This window comes from Falco peregrinus, chromosome 5, assembly GCF_023634155.1.
Source record: "Falco peregrinus isolate bFalPer1 chromosome 5, bFalPer1.pri, whole genome shotgun sequence".
NCBI classification, from domain to species: domain Eukaryota; kingdom Metazoa; phylum Chordata; class Aves; order Falconiformes; family Falconidae; genus Falco; species Falco peregrinus.
This window is the reverse complement of record NC_073725.1, coordinates 28,652,776-28,679,576: the sequence shown is the minus strand read 5'-3', so window position 1 is coordinate 28,679,576 and position 26,801 is coordinate 28,652,776. Positions and strand designations below refer to the sequence as shown.

Genomic DNA, 26,801 nt, shown 5'->3' with positions numbered 1-26,801 from the left:
AAATTAAATCCTGCTTTGAATCCTCCCCCACACTCTGAAAGCTGAACCTTCCTACTCCAAAGTTAGCATGTTCATATTCTCCCTTCTGTAGGTTAAAATTTAAAGAACAAGGGTTGGAGTGTGCATTTGGGGCTTTCAGATTATTACAGTTTAATTTTTGAAATGCTCTGCAGCATGAACTTTGAGTTCCCATTAATTTATATTGAATAAAAATCCTAGCAGAATTTCATTCTCTGATTAGTGTCTAAAATGTATCAGATTAGATAATCCCATGTGGGTAAATTAACATTTGATGCCACTGATAAGAGCACTGTTACTTTTATTAGCATTTCAACTTTTTCTGCCGGCTTTTTTCCCTAGTACAGCTTCACATGATTATAATGATTTTGTATATAGTGCTATGTTTTGGCTCCAATGAGTATAAACTCATGAGGGAATAGTCAATATTTATTACTAGTTTACCATAGACTTCAGGCAAATCATTGCCCTGAGAAGCTGAATTCTGCTGTGGTGTAGTCCTAGCTTGAAATGAAGATTATTTTGTAAATTAAAACAAAAAAAAAAAGTTACTCCCATATTGCTGCAACTCTGCATATGATATGAACAAATATTTTGGTATTAGCAAAATAGTAGTCATAATGTGAGCTTTCCTTGACAAAATAGATGCAGTACAGAGTAATGTTAAAAAATATATAATATTTTCTTAATGGAGAGAAAGGGTAAGGATCTGGGTACTGCTGGCAATATATACATTAATGGAAAAATAATTATCCTTTAGCTTTATTAAAAGCAGAAAACTCTGCAAAACCCTTGAATCAGCTTCAAAAGTCATCTTAATATTTCACAGTTCTGAGCTCCTGCTTGTTGAAGGAAAAACAGGAGAGGGAAGCACATTTCCTAAGACAGATAAAACAATACCCGTAACTTGTATTCATGCATGGCACCGATAATATCGGAGCTTCTGTAACATCAGGAATAAGGGCTGTCTCACATAAGCATTTGGAAGTGCGGGCTGATCAATGAGCCGAGTAGGGAAGAGTCCTGTCTGGTCATCAGGGTTTGGGTAACTGGTAATGTAATGTTGGCAAAAGTAAGATAGTATGGCTCCCTCTAGCTGTTAATTTTCTAAGCAATTTGCATACAGAAAAGATTTAGGTAAGAGATTGGGAAGTATTTAGAAACTTCAGTAGACCTGACAGATTTCCTTCCACCACCACCCCCTCACCCTCCCCACCCCCAGTCATTTTGTTTGAGAAAAGAAAACTATATGACGATTCATGGGCTTCACTTACAAATTATTTTTTTTGTGGAAATGTATCAAAATATGTAATGATTTTAGCATTCGAAAGGAATAAGGTAGTCAGAAATAATATTTCAGGCTGAATTAACAGTTCTGAGTTTTGAGGAATCATGACCATTTGGGTTGAAACCAGCTTCTAGGAAATTCCTGTAAAAATCTGAGCAGACGGAAAAGACATTTGCATAGAGGAAAAGCAGGTTTAAGCTGGATAGGAAACACTAGGGAAAAATCTTCAACCTAAGCATATAATTCAATGGGGGTTTTTTGTTGTTCCAATCCCAAAAGAAGCAGCTTTAAAAAATCCAAACAAGCAAAGCAAACAAACAAACAAAACCCCCTAACAGACAAACAAAAATCCATGGTATAAACGGATAAAGAGTAACAGCGAGAGAAGAAAAGGGAGCAGTGTTCAGGTTCTGTGGCTGAGCCCAAGTGGGTGTTATAAACATGGGTAGCAGCAGGCAAAGTTTGACTGTTGGCAATCATCAAGGGAGCTGGCCCTCAGAACTGCAGTATTTAGCAGCAGGAGCTCTGCCAAGTCATTTTTTGCACTTGCTGGGCTAAGAGTCTTTCAGGACACATAACAGCTGAAGGGGAGTACGTCATGAGCAGGGCATTTCAAGGGAGAAAAAATGATTGCAGGAGACACAGTCCGGGAGATTTGGAAGCAGTGAGAGAAAACAGAAAACATTAATAATGAAATAATCATGTCACTTTTATTTGTTAATGGTGAGCGTTTCAAGGCAGCATGGTTTGCACATCACTGGAATGCTGGTATATGCCAAAGCAGAACAGTAGAAATGATATCCCCTACAGGATCTCACACGGCAAGTCTCTGCAGGGGAGAAGGTTTGGGTTTTATCTTTTATCACTGAAGACTTGTCACAGAACAAGATATCTAAGACTGAGTTATGGCATTTAATCATCTTTCTTGTACAGTCATTTGAGGGAAAAATGTTAATTGAGGTGGGCTAGAATATCACGATTTAACTTAAACTCAGCTTTGCCTTCCATCACTGTGTGGACTGCACTAATGGGAACAGGTGACTAAAGTGTTTAGGCACCTTGTTGCTATTGAAATGGTATAGATCAGGTGGAGGAAGACCTTAATTCATTTCCATCTGTCATTTCTATTGAGGGATCACAACAATTACAAGGAACTGCCATAATGAGCTGGTATCTGGATTCTAAAGTGCTGCAAGTGCTGTTCAGCCACAGTCACTAAAACTTTGCTATTGCTGATCTGACAATCATTAAAATCTTGGATAACAATCTGTTAATCAGGGCTCAATTGCTCAGCAGAGGCATTGCAGTGGCGGTGCTGGCTATCCATTAGCTATACGCTTGCTAGTTCTTGCCAGGGATATGACCCAAGTTGTTAGGAAAACCCCAGTGCTGCAATGCATAAACATGCAATGAAAGATTTGTGTCCTGGTACTTGAAAAGGGGGTGTGAGGCAAGGGAGATCTCTCTGCTCTCTTCCTTGTCTCCTGTATGCCACTGCGCTTATTTTGTATGCAAGGGGTTTGTATGCCTGGGTGCAGTGATCCATTGCTTTGCCTCAACTTTCTGTCTAGAAAACAAGAAAACACCTCATGGAGAAGAAGCTGCTCAATGCCTTGAATACAGATGATGCGCACAGAATATTTAAATCTCGTCCAAGTTTTGTTTAAGATTCCATTAGGATGCAGTTGTGAATGAGCTTCTTTTTGCATATGTAATTAGAAAGCAGAACAGATGGGAAAGGCATAGTTTGAAGTGATGTGTTCATTAAAATAACCAAAGCTGCAAAGTGTTTGTTCCCCAACAGTGGATTCAGGATATGAGACTCCTCAGGCTTACAACTTTTTTTTTTTTTTTTTTTCCCTGCTTTGAGTTTGACAACTGTGAATGACAATGAGATCTCTTTTGCATCGTTTTTATTGTTAGATATTACCACTATTCCTTAGGACAGATTGATCAATCATTCCCTCGTATGTGGTTTGTGCACAGTTAAGATATACTAGGAAGCGGTGGGTATTAAGAAGCAGACACTACATCAAGGGATTTATTTTAATTGCATTTACTGTAAGAAAGATCTATTGGGATTTTAAAAATAATATAGTGACTTAAATGTTCTTTTAAAAAGGATCTATGTGGACTGTATCCTGATAAATACTCTTATCCCTTGGGTTATTTCTACTCTTAACTTTGACGTTTTTAAATTAAAAAGAAATAATTTTAAGAAATATAATTAGGGTTCCCCCTCCCTTGTCTATTATTTGGTAGAGGGGAAGTCTGCTAAAGTTAGTCTAACAATTTCAAAAAAATATGATAAAGTGAATAAGGGCTAATTGTTATTTCCTTCCCCTCCACGCCGCCCCCCCCCCCAAAAAAAATAAAAAATCCTTAGTTTGAAGAAATGAAGGTGATACTTTATGAGAGGCTTTAAGCCACACCAAGGAAAGACACTTGTAAATGCCACTAGAAACCAGTAAAAACATTTCCAGTGAGTAGTAATTGGCACTGGGTAGGCTGGTGTGCTACCTCAGCCTTTCAGAAGTCCAAGTTGATGCTGATACTGGCCTCTCCGTAGACTGACAACTCTCAGCTGCTAAGATGAAAGGCTACATTGGGGAATGAATGTTGGATCATTCCAGTCTTCTGCTATACCTTCAAAATGAATTTTATCATGTGTGCCTTGTAGGGAACCTAGAGCTTTGAGTCTTGCTGGAGCCCAGTTCTTGTTGCACCTCTGGAAAGCTGCTGTGGAAACTTGTTGGGAGTTAGGCCAAAGGTTGGGTCTAATTTTCCAGTTTTTAGTAAATGTAGTCTGATTTCAGGTAAATTCTAATAATGAATTCTGGAGAAGAAGAAATCTAGTTGTCATTTCTGTCCTCCTCTTCTCTGTGGTATTTAATTTTTTTACAAAACAAATATTGGTAATTTTAAATAGAGGATGATTACAACCATGCTGCTCTTTTCTCAGTATTTCTGCCTTCAAAAGAAGCAAAGCTGGTATTTAGAAGCAGCAAATAATGAAATAGTTCATTATTTGCCCAACACCAGCATTATGCATGGCCTTGTCCGCAATTCCACGGCTGCTGTTACGTGCTGGAAAGAAGAGCTCTTCAAACATGCAAAAGCATATCCCTACCCTGAAGACCGGGGCTGGATTACAAATCCAAATTTTGCTAGAACAGCAGGTGGGTTCAAGAAATGTAACAATGCATGCTGTTAATGATGAGGAATTCAAAAAATGTTTCTCTGTACCAATATCAGGAGAAGATTGTTTTAATTACAAGTGAAGCCTTATATGAGGACTGGAGTCTCTTTGTTAGAGGGCTCTACCCAACAGAGGGTTGCTTTATTAGCAGCCTTTATTCTATTATTTTGATTTATTCTTTTAGTGAGCCTTTCTCAAAGCAGCTTGAAGTGCAAAGTGTTTAACCATCTGAGATGTCTGCATATGCATAACATTTCTCATGTGACAAGACCCCTTCGTGCTATGATGTTATTTGCTCAGTGTAAAGTCAGGCGTTCTACTGTCCATATGCAGTCTATACCTCAACGCTAAAATGCACCGACATGAAGACAAGCAAAAAATTGAAACAGCCACTGATGTCCTACTTAAGCATAATGTGACTAACAGTGCAGGGAGATTTATGTTGCTTAGGAGTTTGGGGGGTGTGGGGTGTGGGTGTTGTATATTCTTTTCTAGAGTGCTGTGGAAAATGGCTGCCAGTATTTTCTCTGAAGTGCAGTGATTGAATGATCTCAGTATTTCAAAGTTTTCCTTTTTGTCTTGATTTATCTTTTATGTAGAGGAATGACAAGCAATGTCTTGGAAAATAGCAAGGTATCAAACAGTATTGATTTCATGCTATTGCAGTGACCTAGAAAGTGTTATTTCTCATTGACAGATTGGGTTGTGGTTTTGCAATACAAATAAGCACAGACTGGTTTGGGTTATTATGACATAATTATTAAAAAAGGCATATTTTTGGTTTCCTTCCTGAAAGGCTATAGAAATTTCTATGATTAGATAAAGTAATCCCTTGATTTATAGCTACCAGAAATCCTAAATCTTCTATCTATAGCTTTTCATAGTTTGTTTTCTAATGAAATCTCTAAGGACCCCCTCCTTATTTTATTCATGTCATTGAAACCTGATATTACTGATATGAAAATACTAGAAAACTCAGCTTGCTGCAGGACTGGTATTTTTTATTTTGTGATTTGAAGTAGGGAATGATGAGCAAGTGTTACCAAGAAGGAATGATTTTTTTTCTAGTGCAAATTAATCTGTCCCGTTTCAGTCATGAATGAAGATTAAAGTGCCATTTTTTAAAAAAAATGCAAATTTCTAACTGAAAAGAGACAGGCATTTAAAAAAGGCATCAGTGTTTCTCTTCTTAGAGATCTGTAACCTCAGTAGCATATGACAGTTCAGTTAAAAACCTAAAATCTATAAGCAGACCCCAGCTTTGCTACTTACTGATAATATATCAGGGGAATGGTAAGAAAGTAAGTCTAACTCACCATGCAGGCTTTCTTTGTGTGCAGAAAATGGGAGCTAGCTCAGTCAACATTGAATAGGGAGCTGAAATGTATAATTAATTAAAAGGAAGTAATTATATGTGAAATTTTGCAAAAATAGACTCACATTGACTTGAATTCTTTATACTCCTCGAGATATAAAAAGCGCCATCTTTTGCACGTGTAATTTAGAGATAGGTTATGGCTTTCATGTCATTTTCAGTTCCACAGAATGAACCTGGAGAATAAAATCCAATAGAAACATGAAAGGCATTGGGATTTTTGTAATTTAAAAAAAAAGAAAAGTCTTTGAACTTCAAATGTTATAATGATGAAAATTCTATTTTTTAGAAATTGTCTTTATGTGGTAAAAAAAAATAATGAAAACTATTTTTACAAGTTTTTAACATTCTGAATGTAGTTTTATGTGTCTTCTGCGTCAGCGAGCATGTATTTCAGTAGTAGATCATTACACGTTCGGTCCGACTGCAGCAGGAACAGATGAAACGACTTTTTGTAGCTTGTTGCGAACGTAAAGCTTCATGAAACCTTTCATAGCTGCCTTTTACTGCAGGAATGCTCCTGCTGGCGTTCCCGATTAAGACTTTAAGGCTTTTCTGTGCAGGCAATTTTCTTGGCCACGTGCTCGTTGTTGATGTTACTGCTGCTGCCGCAGTTCTCTGGTGTCCGCTCTCAACGGTCCGCAGTCATCCTTGCTCAACTTGAAATTAGTTGCCCTGTTTGTGTGGAGTTGTGTGTAGTGCTAGATATAGTAAAACTAAAAGTATTCAGTGACTGTTTTGATGCCACTGAGACAATTATTTTTGCCACTGCATGGGTGAATATGTTTAGTCACATAAAATTCTAGAATAGTATAAAAACAAAAATAGGAAGCAGATATATTCTGTGATTGTATTTATTGTACCTCTGCTACCAAAGAATCCCATAAATGCTGCTTACCTGTTTAATAGAATTAAAATATATGCCTGTGCTTAATATCTTTTAAATACTTTGTAGCTGTCATATCTTTCTAAGAATTGTTGGTTCTCCTGTTGATTTCATAGTATATTGTGGCATTTGGCATTAAAAACCAGTGCATGAAGTTAAACAGTGTATCATATTACCCCCCCCCACACACACACACACATTTATCCAATGTTTTGTTTTTTTTTTCTTCCATAACAAAAAGTGCAAATAATGCATGCCATAAAATTCAGAATATAGCCTTTAAACCATTAAAAATAAACAGTTTACACCATGGTGTGAAGAATAACACTGTGAATAGCATTTATTTAACAAACTTAATATAGCATTGCTATTTCAGTACATAGTAATGCTCACTGAAAACTAACATGCTGTCATTGTGCTTATTCCTTAAAGATAGTTCATTAGTCTGTCATAATTTATTGGCCATAAAAGTAAGCATATTTTGAAAATAATGCCATATTGTGGAAATCAAATTTGATTTCCAAATTTGCCACTCTTTTAAAAAGGCAAAAATTGTTAAATAATTTGTCACTAACTCATCTACTCCCAGTTCAATATCAAACTAATTTCTTCGTTTCAGTGGAGAAGCTAGTTTTTATTCAGCGAAATATTTAATGATACGCTGAGCTGTGAGCGTGTGTGTGTTTCTGGGGAGGTGAGATTTTTGTACCTGCTTAGAGTGAATGGAGGCACTTAAATTCCTTTGATGAATTCAGGGCCTTTGCGAGGATTTCACAGCGGGGACAATTTTATATAATCCAACTATTTTATAATTTATTTGGAGTGTGCACCTGAAAACAAAGAAGGACTTTTATTAATCCTTGAATGAATAGAGGTTACACGTATCACAAACAAAATGAAGTAATCTGTTCCCCCCAATGACACAGCTTGATGAATCAAGGAGGAAAGGGAAACTTTTAATCGTTCCCCACTGGCTGCCTCTGGTGGATGGCTGCCGCCTGCCCTCCTGCAGGGGCTGGGCCCTGTTCCCTTCACATACGGGTCTGCTCAGCACCAGGTCTGGCTAGAACACAACATGTTTCTCCTTCATCCTTTTGACTATTAATTTACTTGCTTGGAAAAGCTGGAAGGCAAATGCAAAACTGAGATAGAGAATTAGGTCAAGAAACCAATGGGATAATATTGTTTGCTGCTGTCTGCAATATTGACTAGAAGTCTTCTCTTGCTTATGCAATGGTTTTAGGGCAGGCTTCTTGCAATACACATTTTCATCGCTTGGCCTTGGCGTGACTCTTGTGTCACATATAACTTTGTTCAGGCATGATGTGAAGAATGTTTTCTGCTGTTTCTTACATTAAAAAAAAAAAAAAAAAAAGGAAAATATGAACGTTAGCGTTCATTTTTTGCAAACTTTTAAATGGATTTTTAGGTACAGACTTTTTGAAACCTATTTGCGATTTACATTGCATGAGTCTATTTATTAGTTAAAGGCAGCCAAAATCTCAGCTCAGTCATATGAATGTACTAAAAGAAAAAATAATGTTGTTTTATAGTTTTTTTTCTTTTAAAAGTATTTAACAAGATCTCCAGGTTTTAATGTAAATCTCCTGCATAACAGAATTGCCTGCATAAATGAAAAGTGTAAAAACATAATGTCTATTTTAGTCTTCTTACAGCCATAATATATCATCCTTTTTCAACAATCGTGTGGCTGAAGGACATGTTATTGATGGATTTTATCAGCTCTATCTTTCATAATAATTTTTGAATACTGACATTATAACTTTTTCTGGAACTGCCAAAGTGTCCTTTTACAGGGGTGGCTTCTGTACGGGGGCGGCTTCTTAACCTTTGTGCCATCACTCTTAGAGATGCCAAATGGGCAGGGACGGTAGGGTAGGGAGACAAAGTGGTGTCTCAGCTATTACATCAAGTATGTAGAGCTAACTCTTTCAATCTCCTTGCACAGTAGTCTTGAATAATCTAGAATCTATTTTTTAAATAAGCAGTTATGATTTGCTGTAATACATAGAGCTAGTTTGAATTTGGGAATGTGTTGGAATACTTTTTCCTCCAACTGTTTTTAGTAAGGGTGGTTTTGTTGGTGAGTTTGTTGGGGGTTTTTTTTGTTTATTTGGTGTTTTTGGTTTTTTTTGTGTGTGTGTTTTGTTTTGTTTTAATACCATTTAACTATTCCCTACCCTTAAGGTATCCTGTTTATATTGCTGGGTATAATTACCTGTACCGCAAGGGCAAAGCATCTGTTGTCAATCTCTACAATTTTAACAACTTAGATGTCATTGGCATAGTTCTACACTTTTAATTACAACGAAAGGCAACTACTTATGACATCGGATGATGCCATTGATATCACAACACGTTCATGTCCTGTGACCTGCAAACTGGAACATCCGTAGCAGCTGAATGAGTTTTAGAACTGTCTAAGACTGAGGCAATGCTGCCGCCTAATGATGGGAGTACATAAGATGCAGTATAGCAAAGAGTTGCTTGCTTGGCAAGCGGGCTAGGCTTGTAACATCAATTGAAATCTATAAATTAAATTAAAAGCAATAAAAATTAGCCCATGGGCCATACGATGTGATTTCATGGTTTGTCAGGCTACTTATTTGGTTAAAAAATAAATAATAAAGAAAAAATCTCCCTGTGTTCACTGTAAATCTGTAAAGTTTTTTTCTTCATCTTTAGTATCTGCTATGAATACAAAGAGAATGATTCCCTACTTTTTTTCTGTATTGATCGATTTTTTTTTGTTTCTTGTATTGAATAATACTTATCATTATAATATCTATCTTAGAGTTTTAATCATTCTCTGCAGTATCCAACTACAATTTTCCCTTAATGTTTTTTTTTATTTCAGAAGAATAAGAAATTGCATTAACGTCTTAATACTACATTTATCTATGCATCAATGGCCTTATTTATCTAGAACAGTTCAATGTAGTCTAGTGGCTGAGAAGAATTTTGTTAATAGTATTGCTATCATTAATTCATAGAACCATAAAAAGCAATAACACTTCTGTGAGGCATCTGCCAAAGTCATCTGTGACAGCTTGTATACCCAGCAGATCAAAACAGGATCCAGCCCTGCAGTACGTGCTCCTTTTTCAATTCTGCTGGTAGATCTTTCGATCTGTGCACTATAGTGAAACCGGAAAGCAGGGAGCTTGCTCTTATTTCCTCCCGTTTTAGCTATATTATCTCTTTAATGTGAGATGCTATTGAAAAGGCATATGAAATCCAAAGATTGTTATTGATTTGTGCCAGCTTACTCTGACAAAAGATGTCATGGCAAATTGGTCAACCCTTGAACAATTATAATTTGGCAAAAACTAATAAACTGTAATTAAGGCATCATAAAGGCATTGGTTCGTTAGCAGACAGTCCATTAAATTAATATAATTATATCATAAAATGATTAAGGCAACAGAGTTAATGCATTTGAAGCCTATGCTAAAGACAATTTAAAAAGAAATGTTCAATCATATTACTCTTGTATATCTTCACATTTTTTTTGGTATGATATTCCTCTCTGCTGGACTGCCCTCTAGCACTCAGCATCTTCATGTGTTCACTTCAAAGGGAGTGTTTGAGGTCTAATCTGTCTCTTCTGTTCCAACCCAACAGGTGCAGGAGGCTGGTCACCATCGGACAGTGACCATTACCAGTGGCTACAGGTGGATTTTGGGAGCAGGAAGCAGCTCAGTGCTGTTGCCACTCAGGGCAGGTATAGCAGCTCGGACTGGATCACTCAGTATCGGATGCTCTACAGTGATACAGGGAGAAACTGGAAACCGTACCACCAAGATGGAAATATATGGGTAAGTCGTTGGTGACAAATGGAAGCGTATGTTTGGATGTTGTTGGGTGACTGTGGTTTGGGCAACTCTGTACCTTGTTCAGCTCTTCAGTGTTGGTTTTGTGAGAGCAGAGCAGAGCTTGGCTCAGAATGCAGCAGTTCAAGCTGGAGCTGCTGTCAGGAAGCCTGTCCCTGGGTTAGCAAAGCCTGTTTGGGACGATTGAAACTCTCAGAACATGAGGTTATTTGTTGGTAGTCAGTCCTTCATCAGTCTCGTGCTTTGGCTTTCCTTTCCCTGCTGTTTCTTTTTAGTAATTTCACGGAGTAAATGTGACACACAAACATAGCTCTGAAAAATCTGTTTTTAAACGTAACGCTTCAGAAGATAATTTATTCTTTGTGTGTATGTGTACTGGGGACAGGAGTTTGACCATGTATGTATCGTTTTCCATATAGGTGCTGTAGGGATGTGCTGGGTTTGGCTGGGAAGCAGCTAATTTTCTCCATAGTAGCTAGTATGGCCTGTGTTTTAGATTTGTGCTGGAAAGTGTTGATAACACAGAGATGTTTTTGTTATGTTGAGCAGCGCTTGCACAGAGCCAGGGGCTGTTTTGCCTCTCCCCCAACCCCACAGCAAGCAGGCGGGGGGGGGGGTGGGGGGGGGGGGGGGTCGGGGCACAAGGGACTGGGAGGTGGGGGGACAGCTGGGGCTACTGACCCCAACTCATCAAAAAGATATTCCATACCATAGGACATCGTGCTCAGTATATAAAGCTGGAGGAAGAAGGAAGCAGGGGACGTTCAGAGTGTTTGTCTTCCCAAGTAACCGTGACACGTGCTGGAGCCCTGCGCTCCTGGGGATGGCGGAGCTGCTGCCTGCCCATGGAAGTGGTGAATGAATGCCTGGTTTGGCTTTGCTTGCACATGTGGCTTTTGCTTTGCCTATTAAACTCTCTGTCCTAACCTATGAGTTTTCTCACCTTTATTCTTCCAACTCTCTCCCCCATCCCACCGCAGGGAGGGGAGTGAGCAAGCGGCTGCGTGGTGCTTAGTTGCCACTTGAGTTAAAACATGACAAGGGATATTTATGCTATAATAATTTTAGGAAAAAATATATAATTTGGGTCTGGGTTTTACATTTTTTTGTGGATAAGCTGATAATTTCATTCTTGCTGAAAACAGTAGCCTTCCGTTTTGCTGACAAAATGATGATAGCTATTACTTGACATGCCTATCCTTATAGCAGTTTTTTCAGATAGCTTTTCTTTTTCAAAAGTATACTTTGAAAACAGCAGAATGCTGTCATTATTTCTGAAATCAAATTAAATTGATTAGCTTTTATGCCTCATCAGGAAAATATTGTCAAAGCATACCAGATTTAACATTGTGCTATTTTGGATTCACGTTTTTGCCAGGTGCTTCTTTTATTAAAGGTCTGTTATTAAAATGAAAGTCAAATATAGAGCATAAGGTGAATGGTTTTATCTGTATAAGAGAAACCCGCTTAATATGTGGAGTACATAGAGGCAGTAATTTTTTATTACAGCATTGATTTATTGAAAAAGCCTCCTCCATGTGTCAGATAGGATTCTGAGACAGAAATTAAAGCCGGGGAGACAGACAGGAGTGAAGAGGAAAACGTCGGGTGCTGCTTTAGCCTCCTTAGGACTTGGTGGTATAAATGTTGTTCATCAGGGTAGGGGGGAGCTTGTCCTTAAACTTGATAAATATAAAGCTTCCCTTTTAAGGCCATTTACATACATAAACATACATATAGCCTTTAGTGTTTATTTTATATGAGATGTAGAAAAGCTTCTTCAACAACCGCTGCTGAAATCATGAACATTTTGTCTCAGGAGGCTGGTAGATGGCTGTGCAGCTGGCTGAGTGACTGATACAGAAGGTAGGACAGTTAGGCTGAGGAAAATCTCCTCCTAGTACCTTGAAGGGAAAATCTTTTGGCAACACATGATTTGGTTGATTTAGTCACAGCTGTGACAGTTGCCGATGTGGTCCGCCGTTCTGAGGGTTTGTAGAAAGTCTTTATTCTCATGTTGTTTCTTAATACAGAAATACTGAAAGCTCCTTGGTGAAAGAACATTTTTTTTTCTCTCTCTTTATTAGAGGTTATGTATGTTTTTTGAATTCAGGGGGGAATACTGTTGGTCTGTTATTGAGCTTCGATATCACTTGCAAAACCTGTGACAATTTCTGCAGAAGTCTGCTACTTCTCTTTGGAAGGCTAAATCTTTGGTATATACTTAGCAAGCTGGTTGCTGCAGTACTGCTGTTACTCATGTCCTGCAATTTTTATCCAATACTAGAAAAGCATTTAAAAAAAAAAAAAAAAAAAAAAAAAGCTAGAGGTCTTGACACTACTTCTAACTTGCCTAAAGCATTGTTTCTGTTGTTGAATGCTGTCTGGGCCTTGGTTTAATCTGGAAAACACTGTGCTTGTTAGCTTTTAATGTCGTAGGAAGTTCCCAAGGCAGGGGAGGTGCCAGAGCGTGGAGAAATGGAGAAATACAGCTGTACTGTCATCGTAGTGTTGGGAGGAGATGGATTTCCCTGACGTGGCAACAAAGTGGTGCAGAACTGCCCATCACATTTTCCTCTTGGTGTTAGTTTGTACAAGAAATTAAAAGCAGCAGAAGCTGTGAGGGCCAGATCAGACCACATGAGCCAAGTGTCCAGCACTGGCAATTTAAATTCATAATGTCAGATTCTTCCTGACTGAAATGACTGTGATGATCTTAAAAAGTCTCATATAATTCTGGCGCCCTTAGAAATCCTTTTTAGGAAGTATTTAGTCTTTCCCTTTGGATTTATACCTTTTGGAAGTTTTACCCCGCAGGAAAAATGTGCTATGAAGCCTTTGATTAATGTACCTCTTCCATCATCCCCAAGCCTGAGTGTCATTGTTTCCTGACAATAGTAAATTTAAAATTAAAGGAGAAAGCAAAGAAAAAGAGGAAAAAAGTGCAGAGTTCAACAGTATTTAATGCTAAAGCAGTTATGATATCAAATGACACAGTCACAGGATGAGATATGGGAAACAGTAGGAAATAAAAATAAAGCTTGCTAGATGAGTTGGAAAAGAGAGCAAAGGAGAAATATTTTCCAGCAAAGATCTAGGTAGGACAAACCATGATAATCTGCATAAAATGCTGGAGTGACCCCCTTCTGTATGGATTAGTCAGGGAGGAAAAGAAGTTCTATAATTATCTCCTAAGTAGAAGAGAAATCAAAAGGCTCTCAAGAAGTCTGTGATGGGGAAAGTGCTTTCAAGCTGAATTTAGAGTAAGCTTCCCAGTTCTGTGAAATAGATATTCTGACCCCACCCCTCCTGGGCTTTTGGATATTTTCAGTTTCCATGAATTTTAATAAGATGAGTGAATATGTCCTTTTTCCATAAAAAGCCTAGCAACTAGAGAATTTTTATCACCTCTCCTATGTTCGCTCTTGTAGTCAGAGATTCTAATTTTGATAGGTCATGAGGTTTCCCTTCATATGTAAATCCACTGGGATGTTTTGTGTACACAATATATCTTTGTTTTGGTGTAGATGCTCATTTTGGTGTCTACGTCAATACCATCCTTCTGTTTGCCTAACAAATACATGATAGGCATGATTCTATATGTAATACTGTTTCCATTACCTAATTCAGACACAGAATGATGTAAATGCCTCACACTAAGCATAATGCAAATATGTCTTATAGATATAACAAGAGAATACTGACGTTTTATGAAAACATTGAGACTCAGATTATAAGCATTCGTGTCAGAGGTTGAGCACCTCTAAGATCTAAGCCTTTTCCAAAGGGAATTGGAAGGTCCTTAGTACAGCTGAAGAAGTCTTATGAGGTGTCATCTTTTAAAATGTGATTATTCTAGTAGGACTTGTAATCAGCTCTCATCAATCTTCTTTTCATATTCTTGGGGATATCAAAGTCAGGGTGATGAAGGAGAATGTGTTACTGTAATTACGAGTTTTTTAAAAAAATACTGATGGGAAAGGTGGAGTGCAGACCCTTTGCACATGACCTCCAAATTATATTCTGTAGTTGACTTATCTTCAGCTTCAGCGAACTTCAGTGGAGTTGTAAAGATGTCAAGGAAAGCAGATTTTGCTTTTTTTACAGAAAATTTAGCCCTAGACCAGGTGGCTGCTGCTTCAGTTGAGCTGCATGTTTTTCTGGGTTTGTTGTTGTTTTTCTTTCAGCTTTTTTTAAACTTGCATTGCATTACGCATATCATCTGCTTTTGTAGTATTTTTATTACTGAAAAGATATTGAGTCATCATATAGCTTTCACTATGAAGAATGATTTCTGGAAAGGAATTCAATTTATCTATTTACCTACTGGCTTTAAACACAATTTTTATTTTTTTTTTTTTTTTTTTTAATACTGCTCATTCTGTTCCTTTTAAAGGTGAAATAATGAGAAGTCCAGTAAGTTAACTGTAAAATGAGCTTTGTGTTTTTCTGGGCACTGAGGAGCAGCATACTGTCAGAGAAATTCAGTCCCTTAAATTAAATGCTTCTCGTTGGTGTTGAAGGAAGGAAGCTGGTACAGCACAGTGGATTTAGCTTGCATAGGAACTCCCAGCATTTCAGAGTATTTTGATGCAGTATTGAGCCAAAATTCATTGTGAAAAGAAGCACAGGTGAGTTGGATGATTAACTTTTTCAGGCTGTGAGAGACTTCAGATGTTTAATACTCTTGGGTGTCTTTGGAAATACCAACCATCAGACAGATCTAAAGTAACATCTTATGTCTAGGTAGATATAAGACTATCACCTGCAGCTCTACCTAGCTGGAATAACATGGGCACCATCTGCTCCGCATTTCTGTTCATCCTGACATGCTAATTCTGGTTAGATTATCCAGAAAAAAAAAAAAAAAAATCTATAAGCCTTATATTCCCAGTACCTTTCACCTGCTCTACAGAGCATCATTTATAGCTAACCAAGGACTTACGTCTTACGGTACAATGATTTGTGTAAGGAACTACAAGTGAAGAAGAATAAATTCTAGCATACCCCTACTCTATGGACATGCAACAATTATTTGCTTTGCAAAAACTGTCACTGCTGAGAGCCACCTTATTTCCATGACCCTAAACTAAAGAGTAATGAAGGAATCTGTGAAAGACTTGTTGAGTTTGATACTTACAGCTGTTCTCTTTTTTTTGTGGGCACTTCATAAGGTCTTGAGTGGAAACTTACTTCATAGAAAGCTTTGGTAGATTAATGGGTTTATGGGCCTGGATTTTTTTGCTTGTGTGTTGGGGTTTTTTAGGGTGGGTTGTTTTTTTTTTTTGGTTGGTTGATTATTTTTTTTAAGTACTTTTAAAGAATGAAATAATCTTATTAAATGTATTTAGTTTGTATGGCATTATACTGACTTACAGTTATGAAAACATTAAAAATAAATATGAAATGTGATTAACGTGGTCTGTGACCTGCCATTTGCTGTTGCTGGGCTGCTACTGGAATATGAGATACTGTACAGACCTATTTAAACATGACAAAGTGGTTTGATATATTAGACAGTGCAGAAGTTTTGACCATTGGTTTTAGTGAGGCCCTGAAGCCTTTCGGGAATGTTGTGAATTTATTCTTGTTTTCTATTTAAGGATTCCCTGACCTATTCTGTCTGGAACAATTTTTATGTCTGGTATCTTGCTGTCTCCATAGCAAGGCCTGCAAGGTGACCAGTGTAATTTTTACTGGCTTTTAATTCTCCAGGTACTTTTATTACTAGAAACACCTCTTTTAAAATATAACTTTCCTTCCATGTGAGGGGGGGGGTGGGGGTGGGGAAATCTCATCTTTTTTCCTGGATTGTCCTGTCTGCCTTTTCTCAATTTCCTTATGCCTTAGCTTGCCTGGATGTTATGTCCTTGAGTCCCTTTCTCCCATGCCTTTATCTTATAAAGATTGCTTCATTCACTTGCAACAACCAATATCACTTTTATGTGGGTGTATTGAGAGAATGAGGAGTTGTAACTCCTGCTGAAGTCGATATGTCTCGGCATTTAGTGTACATTGCTAACCTATACGTTGAGGGCCCATGACATAAAGGGTATGGATGTAGGAAAATATTTCTTTTGCTGTAGTGAAGCTAAACTCTCTTATAGATCTAATGTAATAGTCCCTGCTATTATGTAAATATATATATATATATATAAATAAGAAAAATAAAGTGGTGATGGGACACGTTTAGAAATTTTTCGAAACCCTAAATAAAAGTACTTTATAGATAAACATCAGTGCTGTCCTCAAGAAGCCTGTTTCCTAATCTCCTCTGCTTTGTGTGGTAGTTATTAAGAGAAATTGTAAAAACTTTTAATGGCTTTAGAAAAGTACACTTGTAGTTGTCTGAAATATCATGGCAAAATATACCTATGCCACAGCCTGTATTTGTGTTAAAATAACAGAAGATGTTTACATGTTGGAATACTAAGAATAACACCAAATATGGATAAACAGTAATGCTGGTTTCAAATCCTGACTTTTCTGATAAGCAAAAATAAATACTTACAGGAGTCTAACTATATAATGTATTTCACATAGGAAGTTATGGCCACCTTATAAGACCTTCCAAACAGATTTTTGTTTAGACTTCTTGAAATCGCATATTTTGTACAGGAAGGAAAGACCTTTTATGATTTTTTTAACAGAAATATGGATTAATGAATTTGTTTATTACTTTAAATACCATTTTTTAAGATAAAGATACACTGACATTTTGGGAATGGGTTTGGTCAGATACAAAATTAGGATATTTTTTCACTGCAAACTACTCATCCTGTTTGTGAGAGAAAGATTCTGTAACTCTGTTAGGCTCCCACCGTATGCACAAGCAGAACTATTTTAATCTATCACAGAGTACTGCAAGTAGACAGAGGACAAAATTATTCCTGATGCAGTGGCAGTGTCTGAGCCCTACCTTACTTCTCTACAGGCCATTAAAGAAAAAAATTAATTGAAATAACATATTCAAGCTTTGCACTGTAGTCTGTTAGAGCGTTTCCATTCCAAAGGACCATTTTCTGATCTGTTTTTCTTAGCTTGACTACTTGTCCTTTTTTTGTTAAAACATCACATTTTAAACACAGATATCTAAAGGCAGGCATGTAAATCCATTTCTTAGCTCTCTGATGGCTTGGTTTCCACATACCTTAAGAGTGTCATCATCTTGCAATGAATACAATGTGCAGGTCCTTAAGCAAGCCTGCAAGAGTGCATTGTGTACTTAATCAGCTCAGCAATTACAATAGTCATAGTCATAGCTGAATGTCATCACGCCTCCGCTAACAAATCTTTCTAAGGCTTTGTAGCTTATGCATAGAACCGAGCAAGACCCAAACGGGCTGCTGCACTGGGCTTGCATAATGGTAACGCTTCCAGTTCTCAGGTGGTGTGTATAGCGCTGAGCGCACTGTAGGCTCTTCAAAATCCTGGTGTAGTTATGTAGGTTATTTTCAAACCTTTCTAGAAAGCCTGAATGCTTGCTTAGGTGATTGAACCACAGGTGAATTTTCAACCTGTTTTAATTCTTACTGGTTCTCTATAGACACCCTATTGAATGGCTAGATTAAGATCTACTGAATGTGACTGTAGCAATTTCCTTGCTACTTGTCAGCCCTCTTTTTTTTTTTTTTTTTTGTACAACATGTATGTATATATCAATTACTTTATGTGACTCTTATAGCCGAAGGCCAGCATGTCACCAAAAAACTCCTGAGTTTTTATTGTTGAGACATACTGGGGTTTATATTATTTTATTTATATATTGAATAAAAAGTAGATCTAATGATATAGCTAATGTTTCATTTGAATAAAATTATGGTTAGAAATAGCAAGTTGTAGTGATCTACACGGATTTAAAATTAAAAAGATAAAAATCATGATATAGCTAGCAGACATGTCTTAAATTAAATTAGAAAATGTGGTTACAAGTCATGAGTCTTGCCCATTTACTCTGTCATAAGGTTGCGTTATATTAAAATACTTCTGAGTGCATTTGAAAAAGCTGATCTTCGAAGGACTTCCTTAGTTCCTTCCTATTTCTTTCCCATTAAACTCTAGACCAGATTGCTCAGAGAGGTTGCAAGGGAGCCGAACCAAATGACCTGCAGAAGTTCCTTCCAGCCTGTGATTCGGGATGGTGTCTGAGATTTGCCCAAATTGCGAGCTGTTGAAATGACGAAGCAGATCAAGCCTGATGTATTCTGTGCTTCTCCACTCTTTGATGCATGTGGCTTTCATTTCTGTCTGCAGTTTATAGTTGCCTTCAGTTTCTGTAGTGAGATACATCTTAGAATGTCCCTTACTATTAGGAAACTTCAGATGTTAGTTCTAGCTTCAAGGCAAAACCCATTGATAACACCAGTAACCTAGTCACGGTTCAACATTTCCCTCTTAAGAGTGCATTTGCAAAATTATGTAAATTCTGATCCAGTAAACACTCCCCTGCCTAACTTCAAATGCTGAAATTAAACTAATAAGACTAAATGTCTAAAAGAGAGTATACATGGTCTGGGAGTACGTCCAAGTGTATTGGTACTTGGAAAAAGGAACAATGGTCTTACTGAACTTCTGTGGGAAGTACTACAGGTAATTAAAACCTTACCTTAAATGTTAGGGAGATGTAAAGCAGTTCTCAGCTTTCATTTGCTTGGCACTGGTAAAAAAGAAACTGCACAAAGCTGTGGTGCGTCACTCTGGGTGTTTTATTTATTAACAAAAAAAAAAAAAGAAAAAAGTTTGGATTTTCCTTTAATAATGAACAAAAAAGACACTAAGAGCTCTTAAAGTGATGCAGGTGTGCATTGCAAATTTTAAAATCCTTAGATTTGGAGATGGACATAGACAGCACTTTATGTTTCTCAAGAATGTGCGTTTTGAAGCCTAAAGGTTTGTGTTAGGCAGAATAGAGGCGGGGTTGTGCTAGTACATGAAAGATGTGATTGTGGTAATTCCCATGCACCTAAGGCATTTTGCTGTATAACTTCTGTTGCCTGTGGGGTCTGGTATGCAGAAAGCATAGCTTGTAACAGGTTCGCTTCCATTTGCCTCTTGGGTCACTAGATGTTAAGGAAGAGGAGCGTAATTACCTAGGAGCAATTAATGACTGAATCCACAAACATTCACTTCCATGTAAATTTTTGGGCTTGTGCACCTCTGGAATTTAGCCTCTGGTCCTCCCTGGAGATTGGTACTTATTAACCAAGGAGACTGAGCTTTACACAGAAAGAAGTGAGATAATGCATGGTGGGAGGCTGACAATTTAACACCGAGTGCCTGGCTTCCAAATCAACACAGCTGCTCAAGTAAGTTTTCACAAAAGTATTTATCTGCACAAGTACCTGTGATCTGAAGCCCCTTTAACACTGGAAAGTGGATCCCTTCCTTCAGGAAAATTACTTTTCATTCTTTTTCCTGGAATTTAAAAATAAATTTTAAAAAAGGGGGGAAAAACCTCAAACACTACCACGTTTCTTTAGCAGTGTGTAAACTCTGATCGGCTTCAGAGCAGAAGTGCATTTTAAGGGGAAATTTGACAATGCTGCTGCACTATGTATCCGTGGGTGTATAGATAACTTCAGCCTGAGGGTTCTTAATCTGACACATTTCATGAGCAGTAAAATCACATTAAAAATATGAAAAAGTTAGACTCTTGCCAAGAAAACTCCTATGTACTACTTTTAAAATTTTCTTCTTGCCTTGGATTATTTTATATATATATATATGTATATCCTCAGACTCCTTAAGATAGAGAATAATGCATTGCTTATTGACGTAGATTCTATTCAGAAAGGTATATAAAGAAGCCTGTCACTTTTCGCTGGTACTTAATTCTAACTTCTATTGGGTTCAATAGAAAGCATGAGTAAATTAAATATGTGCTTAAACTTCCCTGAAATGTGTTGCTTTTGTATCATCGTGCACTCTGTACTCTCTGGTATTTTACAAATTGTTTTTGTGTAACATAAAATAGCAATTATTTTTAGCAAATTAGGTATGATAATATTTTCCACTACCTTTTATAGTGTATGTGCTTATGCACACAGATCGTGAGTTATCTTTACTAAAAAACTGGTTTAGTAATGTGAATAAAAGTAAAGGAAAAACTTACGGAAGTTTCTAAATTGCAATACATCATTGTTAGATGCAACAAACCCGTTCAAGTAAGGCATTACTGTGGGTTAATAGTGCTACAACTCTAACTTCTTCTAGACAAATAGAGGAAAACTTGCTTTAATTTGTTTCCAGTCTCTCAAACGTGTCTATCATACAGTTTTATGTGCAGAAATTTAACTAAAATGATGTAATATAAACTTACAAAGCTATAATAGGATTTGCATTAGTGGAGTTGCAGGCAAAATTGATTCATATTGATCTTCAGAACTTGATGTGGAACCATTCCTCCCAACACTGCTTGCCTGACCACAAAATGCCAGGACAGAGGAGTAAGTCTTGGCTACTACAGCACTAAGGGCTCAGTAAGGGGTAAGTCTTGTTTTAGCTATAGTATAAACTAGTTTTAGTTAGCTTGGTGATACCCTTACCCCAGCTGTGATCAGCTGACAATACTTTTTCTTTTTAAATATTAATTGGCTATGCTGAATGCTGAGTTGTGTTAAACGCTAATTTTAATTAGCACATTTTCCAATGTGCTTAGCTGATGTTAAAGTGCTTGGCAAGCATTTGTCTGTGCATTCATCTTAATGAGGCTACTCACAGGAAGAGATTCTTCCTGTCTGGAGGAACAATTGCACCATCTAAATGTTAGGAAGTAGAAGTCTAAAATATTGGTTTGCAAATGGTTTTTCAAGGTAGTATGTTGACTTTGTCTTACCAAATCAGCATAAAAATTCTCCATAAAATAAACTCTTAGGTATTAACAGGTTTCTTACATTCAGGTCTGTTCTCTAAAAATGATAGAGGAAAGTATGCAATGGATCAACATGATCCTGAAGGTTTTTTAGTTTCATGCTAGGGTTATAAACTAGGTAGAAAAAGCGAGGAAGTGACTTTAAAAAATAGAAAAGTGTACTTAAAGCAAGAATGACATACATACTTCTGGCCAGATCCAGCCAATTGCTTGTACAAAGATTCTTGTACTGAAGGATTTGCAGGGCAAAGTAGTTTTAAACTTAGAAAGTTTGAATGTGACTGTGGAGGGATGAGGAGGAAAAATATTCTCTTCTGCTCATCACTTATTTGACCTTAGTTATTTCATTCCTTTGAAATATTTAGAAGAATAAGATCAGTTTCTGATGTGTGACTTCGTTCCTTTCACTTTGTTACAGTATTTAGACAGTGAGTTATGACAAAAATTGATGCCAGCTGAGGATAGATTCAGTCTTTTTTTCAAACTTTTCAGCTTTATTGGTCCATATTGTAGATTTACTGGAAACTGGGTACAGTTTTGTACACATACTTTTCCTGTTCCCATCAAACCAGCTTCCTTAATTCATGATAGATTTTACCAAAGTGCCAGAGAGACAGGAGAAAGTGAGGAGAGGAGAGGGAGAGTGCTGCTGGACAGACATACTCAAGATGTACCGCTTTAAAGCAGCATTTTCAAAGTGTAAAGAGTTCGTTTTCATAAATCAGGTAACTCCCAGTGCTCCAAGAAATAAGGCAAAGCTGCTGACATGCACTGTTAAGTTTCTGTAGAGAAAATGAGTTCAGATGCAGTTGGGAGCAACTGTAACACAGACTTAAAGCTTTTGAGACTTGAAGAGTATGATTATTTTACACTCAGACATTTTTTTCGGTATAAAAAGATGGGACAGATGTTCTGCAGGAGAGGTAAGGGACCAGGTTAATATTTAGTTAACAATGAAATTTTAAAGGCAGAGGTCAAACTCTCTGTCTAGGGGGAAAAAGAAATAACACGTGAACATTGTACTATGTTGGACAACAAGACCATGCAAATTCTGCAGCTATGAAATTGATAAAACTTTACTATGATATATATATAGATATAGATATAGATATATAAGATTGATAATTGTTAACTTAAGGGGAGAGGAGGAACGGGAACTTTGTCAACCTCAAGTATTTAATCAGTGGAATTAAGCCAAGAAAGAGATAATTCCTGGTGTATGAGAGCAAATGGTAATGACAGACCTCAAGCTGAACTCAGAGCCTTTTGGCATGGCCAGGCTGTCCATGTCAGGTTAAAAAAAAAAGTTTAGCTGAGAACAAAATAGATCAATGATAAGAGTTCGGTTTTGACTGTCTCACTGGGCAACCTATTGATTAGCTCTTTTCCCCATATTTTATTCAAGTCTGTGACTAGTGGAGTGCTTTTATTATTGCTTTTGTTATTTAGCAAGAAGTTACTGACAGATACATTAGTTCGAACTGCTTTCAGATTCATTATTCTATCCTTATTTTCAAGGTTAGGTTGGTAGGAAACCATTAAATACTGCTACTTCCACTTACGAAGACTTTCAGGACTTCTGTATCATGACATATCCTGATACAAGTTGCCACTACAAATGTTAGGATCCTGCTTATATTATAGCTAGATTTGCAACATAGATGTGGGGTTTGTGTTTCTTTTAGGAATTCTTGAGGACATAAAAACTAATTCATGGCTTCCTAGCTCTTTCACACATAATATTTTTCCCATCTCTGGACTGCCTGATACGTGTGAGGAGTGTCTTGGGAGTGGAAAGAGAGATGGAATACATAACCTGCTGATCCTTAGCATCTTTAGCTAATGTATTAAATCTGGTGAATTAACATATTTGTTGTAAATCCTTGCACTGGAGAGGAAGAAGTTCTTTTTTTATAAAGGTACAGGTTCCTTCTCTCCTGTTAGTACTGTAGCTGTAAATGCTGTAAAATCTAAAATTATTGTGATTTAGAAGTATTTAAGCAATTACTGTTGTCACATTTTGGTTTGAGAGCTAAAAGCTTCAGTCTTTGAAATCAGATTAAAAACCTTATTAATTTCTGAATAAGGGATAGAACCATTAATATAGTAGCTAGAGCACACAATTTCTATTTATCTGAGGATTGCAAATACTGTAAAATGGCTTTACTGAAATCTAGTTATGGTATATGTATTGTACAAGTCCGATGAATAAAAAAAATTGTAGAGATGCATAAGCTACAGGAACCTCAATTTTCTATCCTATTAGTAACTCCTTAAAACATGCAGTGGTAATCAAAGCAACTAGTTAAAGTAAATTAGCTTACTGATAAAGGTAATAAAAACCCTGTCATTTCCACAACTTGTATTGCTACTTTAAAGTTACAGCACTGTAGGAACATCATGTGTGTCAACGTAAATCCACTCCCTGCAGTGCCCAAGGCAGCAGGGCATTAGTGGGCACATTGCAGTTGGGGAAGAGATGCCAAAGAGGGAAGCATGACTTCCTCTTCTGCGTGACACCTAGTGCCATGCCTGACCTGTGGAGGTAAGGTAAAACCCTCTGTGATGCTCACAGCTCCTTTCTGGACAAGACATCTGCATAATTACATCCTTTTCCTCTTCTAGCTAGATTTTAACCGCTTTTTTTTGTTTTATTTTTTCCTTCACTGAAATTTACTTGTGTCCTTACACACATTGGAGTCACAGTCTCCTATCAATGAAATGTGCCCTTGATCTTTCCCCTAATTTTGTTGCACTTTTCTGTTGTTGTCAAAGCAAATCACGCTGGGTGTAACATGCCTGAGTACAATGTAATAGGTTCACGTTGTTTCTAACGTTGTTTTCTTTCCTTGTGGCAATTTTCATTTAATTTTCTCAGTGGCTTTTGGTATTCTTTCTGCTTTGAAGACAGGGACAACCTTCAGTTTGTTTCTTCGTCTCTTCAGAAGTCTTTCAAGAGAAGCCTTTGCACAGGGAACATTTCTACTTCCCCTGCCCGCCACCATCTAATTTCTTCCAGCGTTAAACTGTAACGAGATACTTTTAAGTAGAGACGTTTAAATTTTCCATTTTGTGGGAATGCTTACTGAATATCCATATTTGCTAAAACCACTAGGTCTTAGTTGCTCTAAAGTGTGGTTGTACTGGCTAAGGTAAGCAGCATCTCATCAGAATGAGCCTTAAGCCTTGAAGCACTTAAAGGGTGAAATGGGAATATAGTAATGCATAAGTGTTCCAATGTGATAATTGAAAGGGTCTCTTCTCTTGCTATAAATCTTATTGTAAAATAAAACATTTTTTGCAAATAATGGCATTGATATGCTGAACCTGGTGCATTATGGAGTGTGGTTCAACATGAAAATATTTTGATCTGTTTAAAAGCCTGCGTGTGTGGCAGAGAAACAGAGAAAGTAAATATGGATATGGATTACTAAGCCTTCTTAAAAGAAATAGATTTGTAGGGTCAGTGGCAGAGTCAAGGAGATGTAATAGAGATTTCAGTTCTCTGAACTGTGTTAATATTTGATGTGGGTAGAGAATGTGGAATGCCATTGGTTCTAAAGAGAGTTTCTTGGTGCTAGCTAGCATCCTCTCCTTACTCATTGTGGAAAGCTGAAGTTGAAGAACTATATGTTGTCATGTGAACCAAAAAACCCCAAACAACTATTCTAAGTATTCCAGAAGAGTTTAGAAATAGGAGATACAGTTTTATGTTTTACTGTTCTTAGAGGGGGTTTAGAGCAATAAGCCTGGTGAAGGGTCTAGAGCCCAAGTCTGATGAGGAGCAGCTGAGGGAACTGGGGTGGGGTGGGGAGGTGGAGGCGGGGGGGTGTTAGTCCAGAGAGGAGGAAGCTCAGGGGGGACCTTACTGCTCCCTACAGCTGCCTGACAGGGGCTGTAGGCAGGGGGCGTCAGTCTCTGCTCCCAGGTAACAAGCGACAGGACAAGAGCAAATGGCCTCAGGTTTTGCCAGGGGAGGTTTAGATTGGATATTAGGAAACATTTCTTCACTGAAAGGTTGCTCAGGCATTGGAACAGGCTGCCCAGGGAGGTGGTGGAATCACCATCCCTGGAGGTGTTTAAAATACACAGAGATGCAGTGCTTAGCAATATGGTTTAGTGATGGATTTGGCAGTTCTGGGTTCATGGTTGGACTTGATGATCTTAAAGGTCTTTTCCATCCTAAATGATTCCATGATTCTGATACAGTGCTTTAAAGATGGATGGCCTGGGTAGTTGTTTTACCAGTCGTGCAAAGCTTTGCTATATTCAAAAGGTAATATTTTTAAACCTTGTTTTGGAAGAAATTGTGGTCACTTCTGTCTGTCATTTTGAAGAAAGATCATCTCAAGAATAAGTGTTCTTTGTAAGCTATGTAGGAATTTAGTCATGAGATCTGAAGTTTGAGATAAATGTAAATAAGAATATTTGAATGCAATTACAAGCCCCAGCTTTATAATAGAAATCAGCTTTACATGTAGAAGCAGGCTATAGTTCTCTAGAGTGACACTTATCTTCCTTAATCATGACATTTTTTTCTTCCTGCAATTTCTTGCATTGCTCACTATGCATCTTTTAGCTCATTCAAGAAATTAGTCTGGGGGTTAACACTCAGCAAGCTATTAAGTGACTAGTGTGTAACAAATGTCTTGAGGAAAAAATAATATTGCATTCACTACATCTTACACAGAAATGCTTAATGCAGAAAGTAAGTTACAAGGGCAACACAACTTTCACCAGATTTTAGTGCATGACCTTGCAATCTTTCCTTTTCGCCTAGCTGTAAGCACAGATGCATGCAAAAGTGAGAAACAGAGATGTATCATTTGTTTCTCTTACTCTGCTCTTCCTATAAATCTCTGCTGCTTTCACTCATCATTGTATGTTATTGCTTTCCCCTTTCCCTTGTCTCCATCCAGCAGTCATGGTTTTTGCTTCATTCACAATGTAGAACAAATGCAGAACAAATATATTGTTCACAATAGAGCTTTTGGGTAGCAGCTGCCTTTCTTCTTCATATTGGGCTACATCTGATCATCTTCCATCACATCCCCTTGCCACCCCGCATCTGATCAAATCACAGCATCACTGATGTCTGCTCAAAACGGAAGGCATACTGCCTTGTCTCACACACTAATATTAGCTGAAGCTTTCAGGGTAAGGAAAATTCAGTCAATGACCAATCTCAGTGTGCTAAAGGTTAGAAAAAGTCATAAGTAACCCTAACCTGGATGTTAAGTGGCTTATTAACTGAACATATAAATCTGCCTTAGATTTCTGCCTTTTTCCCCTCTCTAATGACAAATCCCCA

General features: G+C 37.5%; 1 protein-coding gene across 2 annotated transcripts in view; it reads left to right on the top strand.

Annotated features, from left to right (window-relative positions):
• CNTNAP2 (contactin associated protein 2) overlaps nucleotides 1-26,801 on the top strand; it is a 1,162,992-nt gene that overhangs the window by 367,842 nt on the left and 768,349 nt on the right. The window contains exon 3 of one of the 2 annotated variants that reach the window (XM_055806132.1): nucleotides 10,412-10,605. In XM_055806132.1, coding sequence (XP_055662107.1) covers nucleotides 10,412-10,605 — 194 coding nt within the window. Of the gene's footprint in view, nucleotides 1-10,411; nucleotides 10,606-14,763; nucleotides 15,252-26,801 lie in introns of those variants that run through there. The other variant, XM_055806133.1, reaches the window with a different exon arrangement.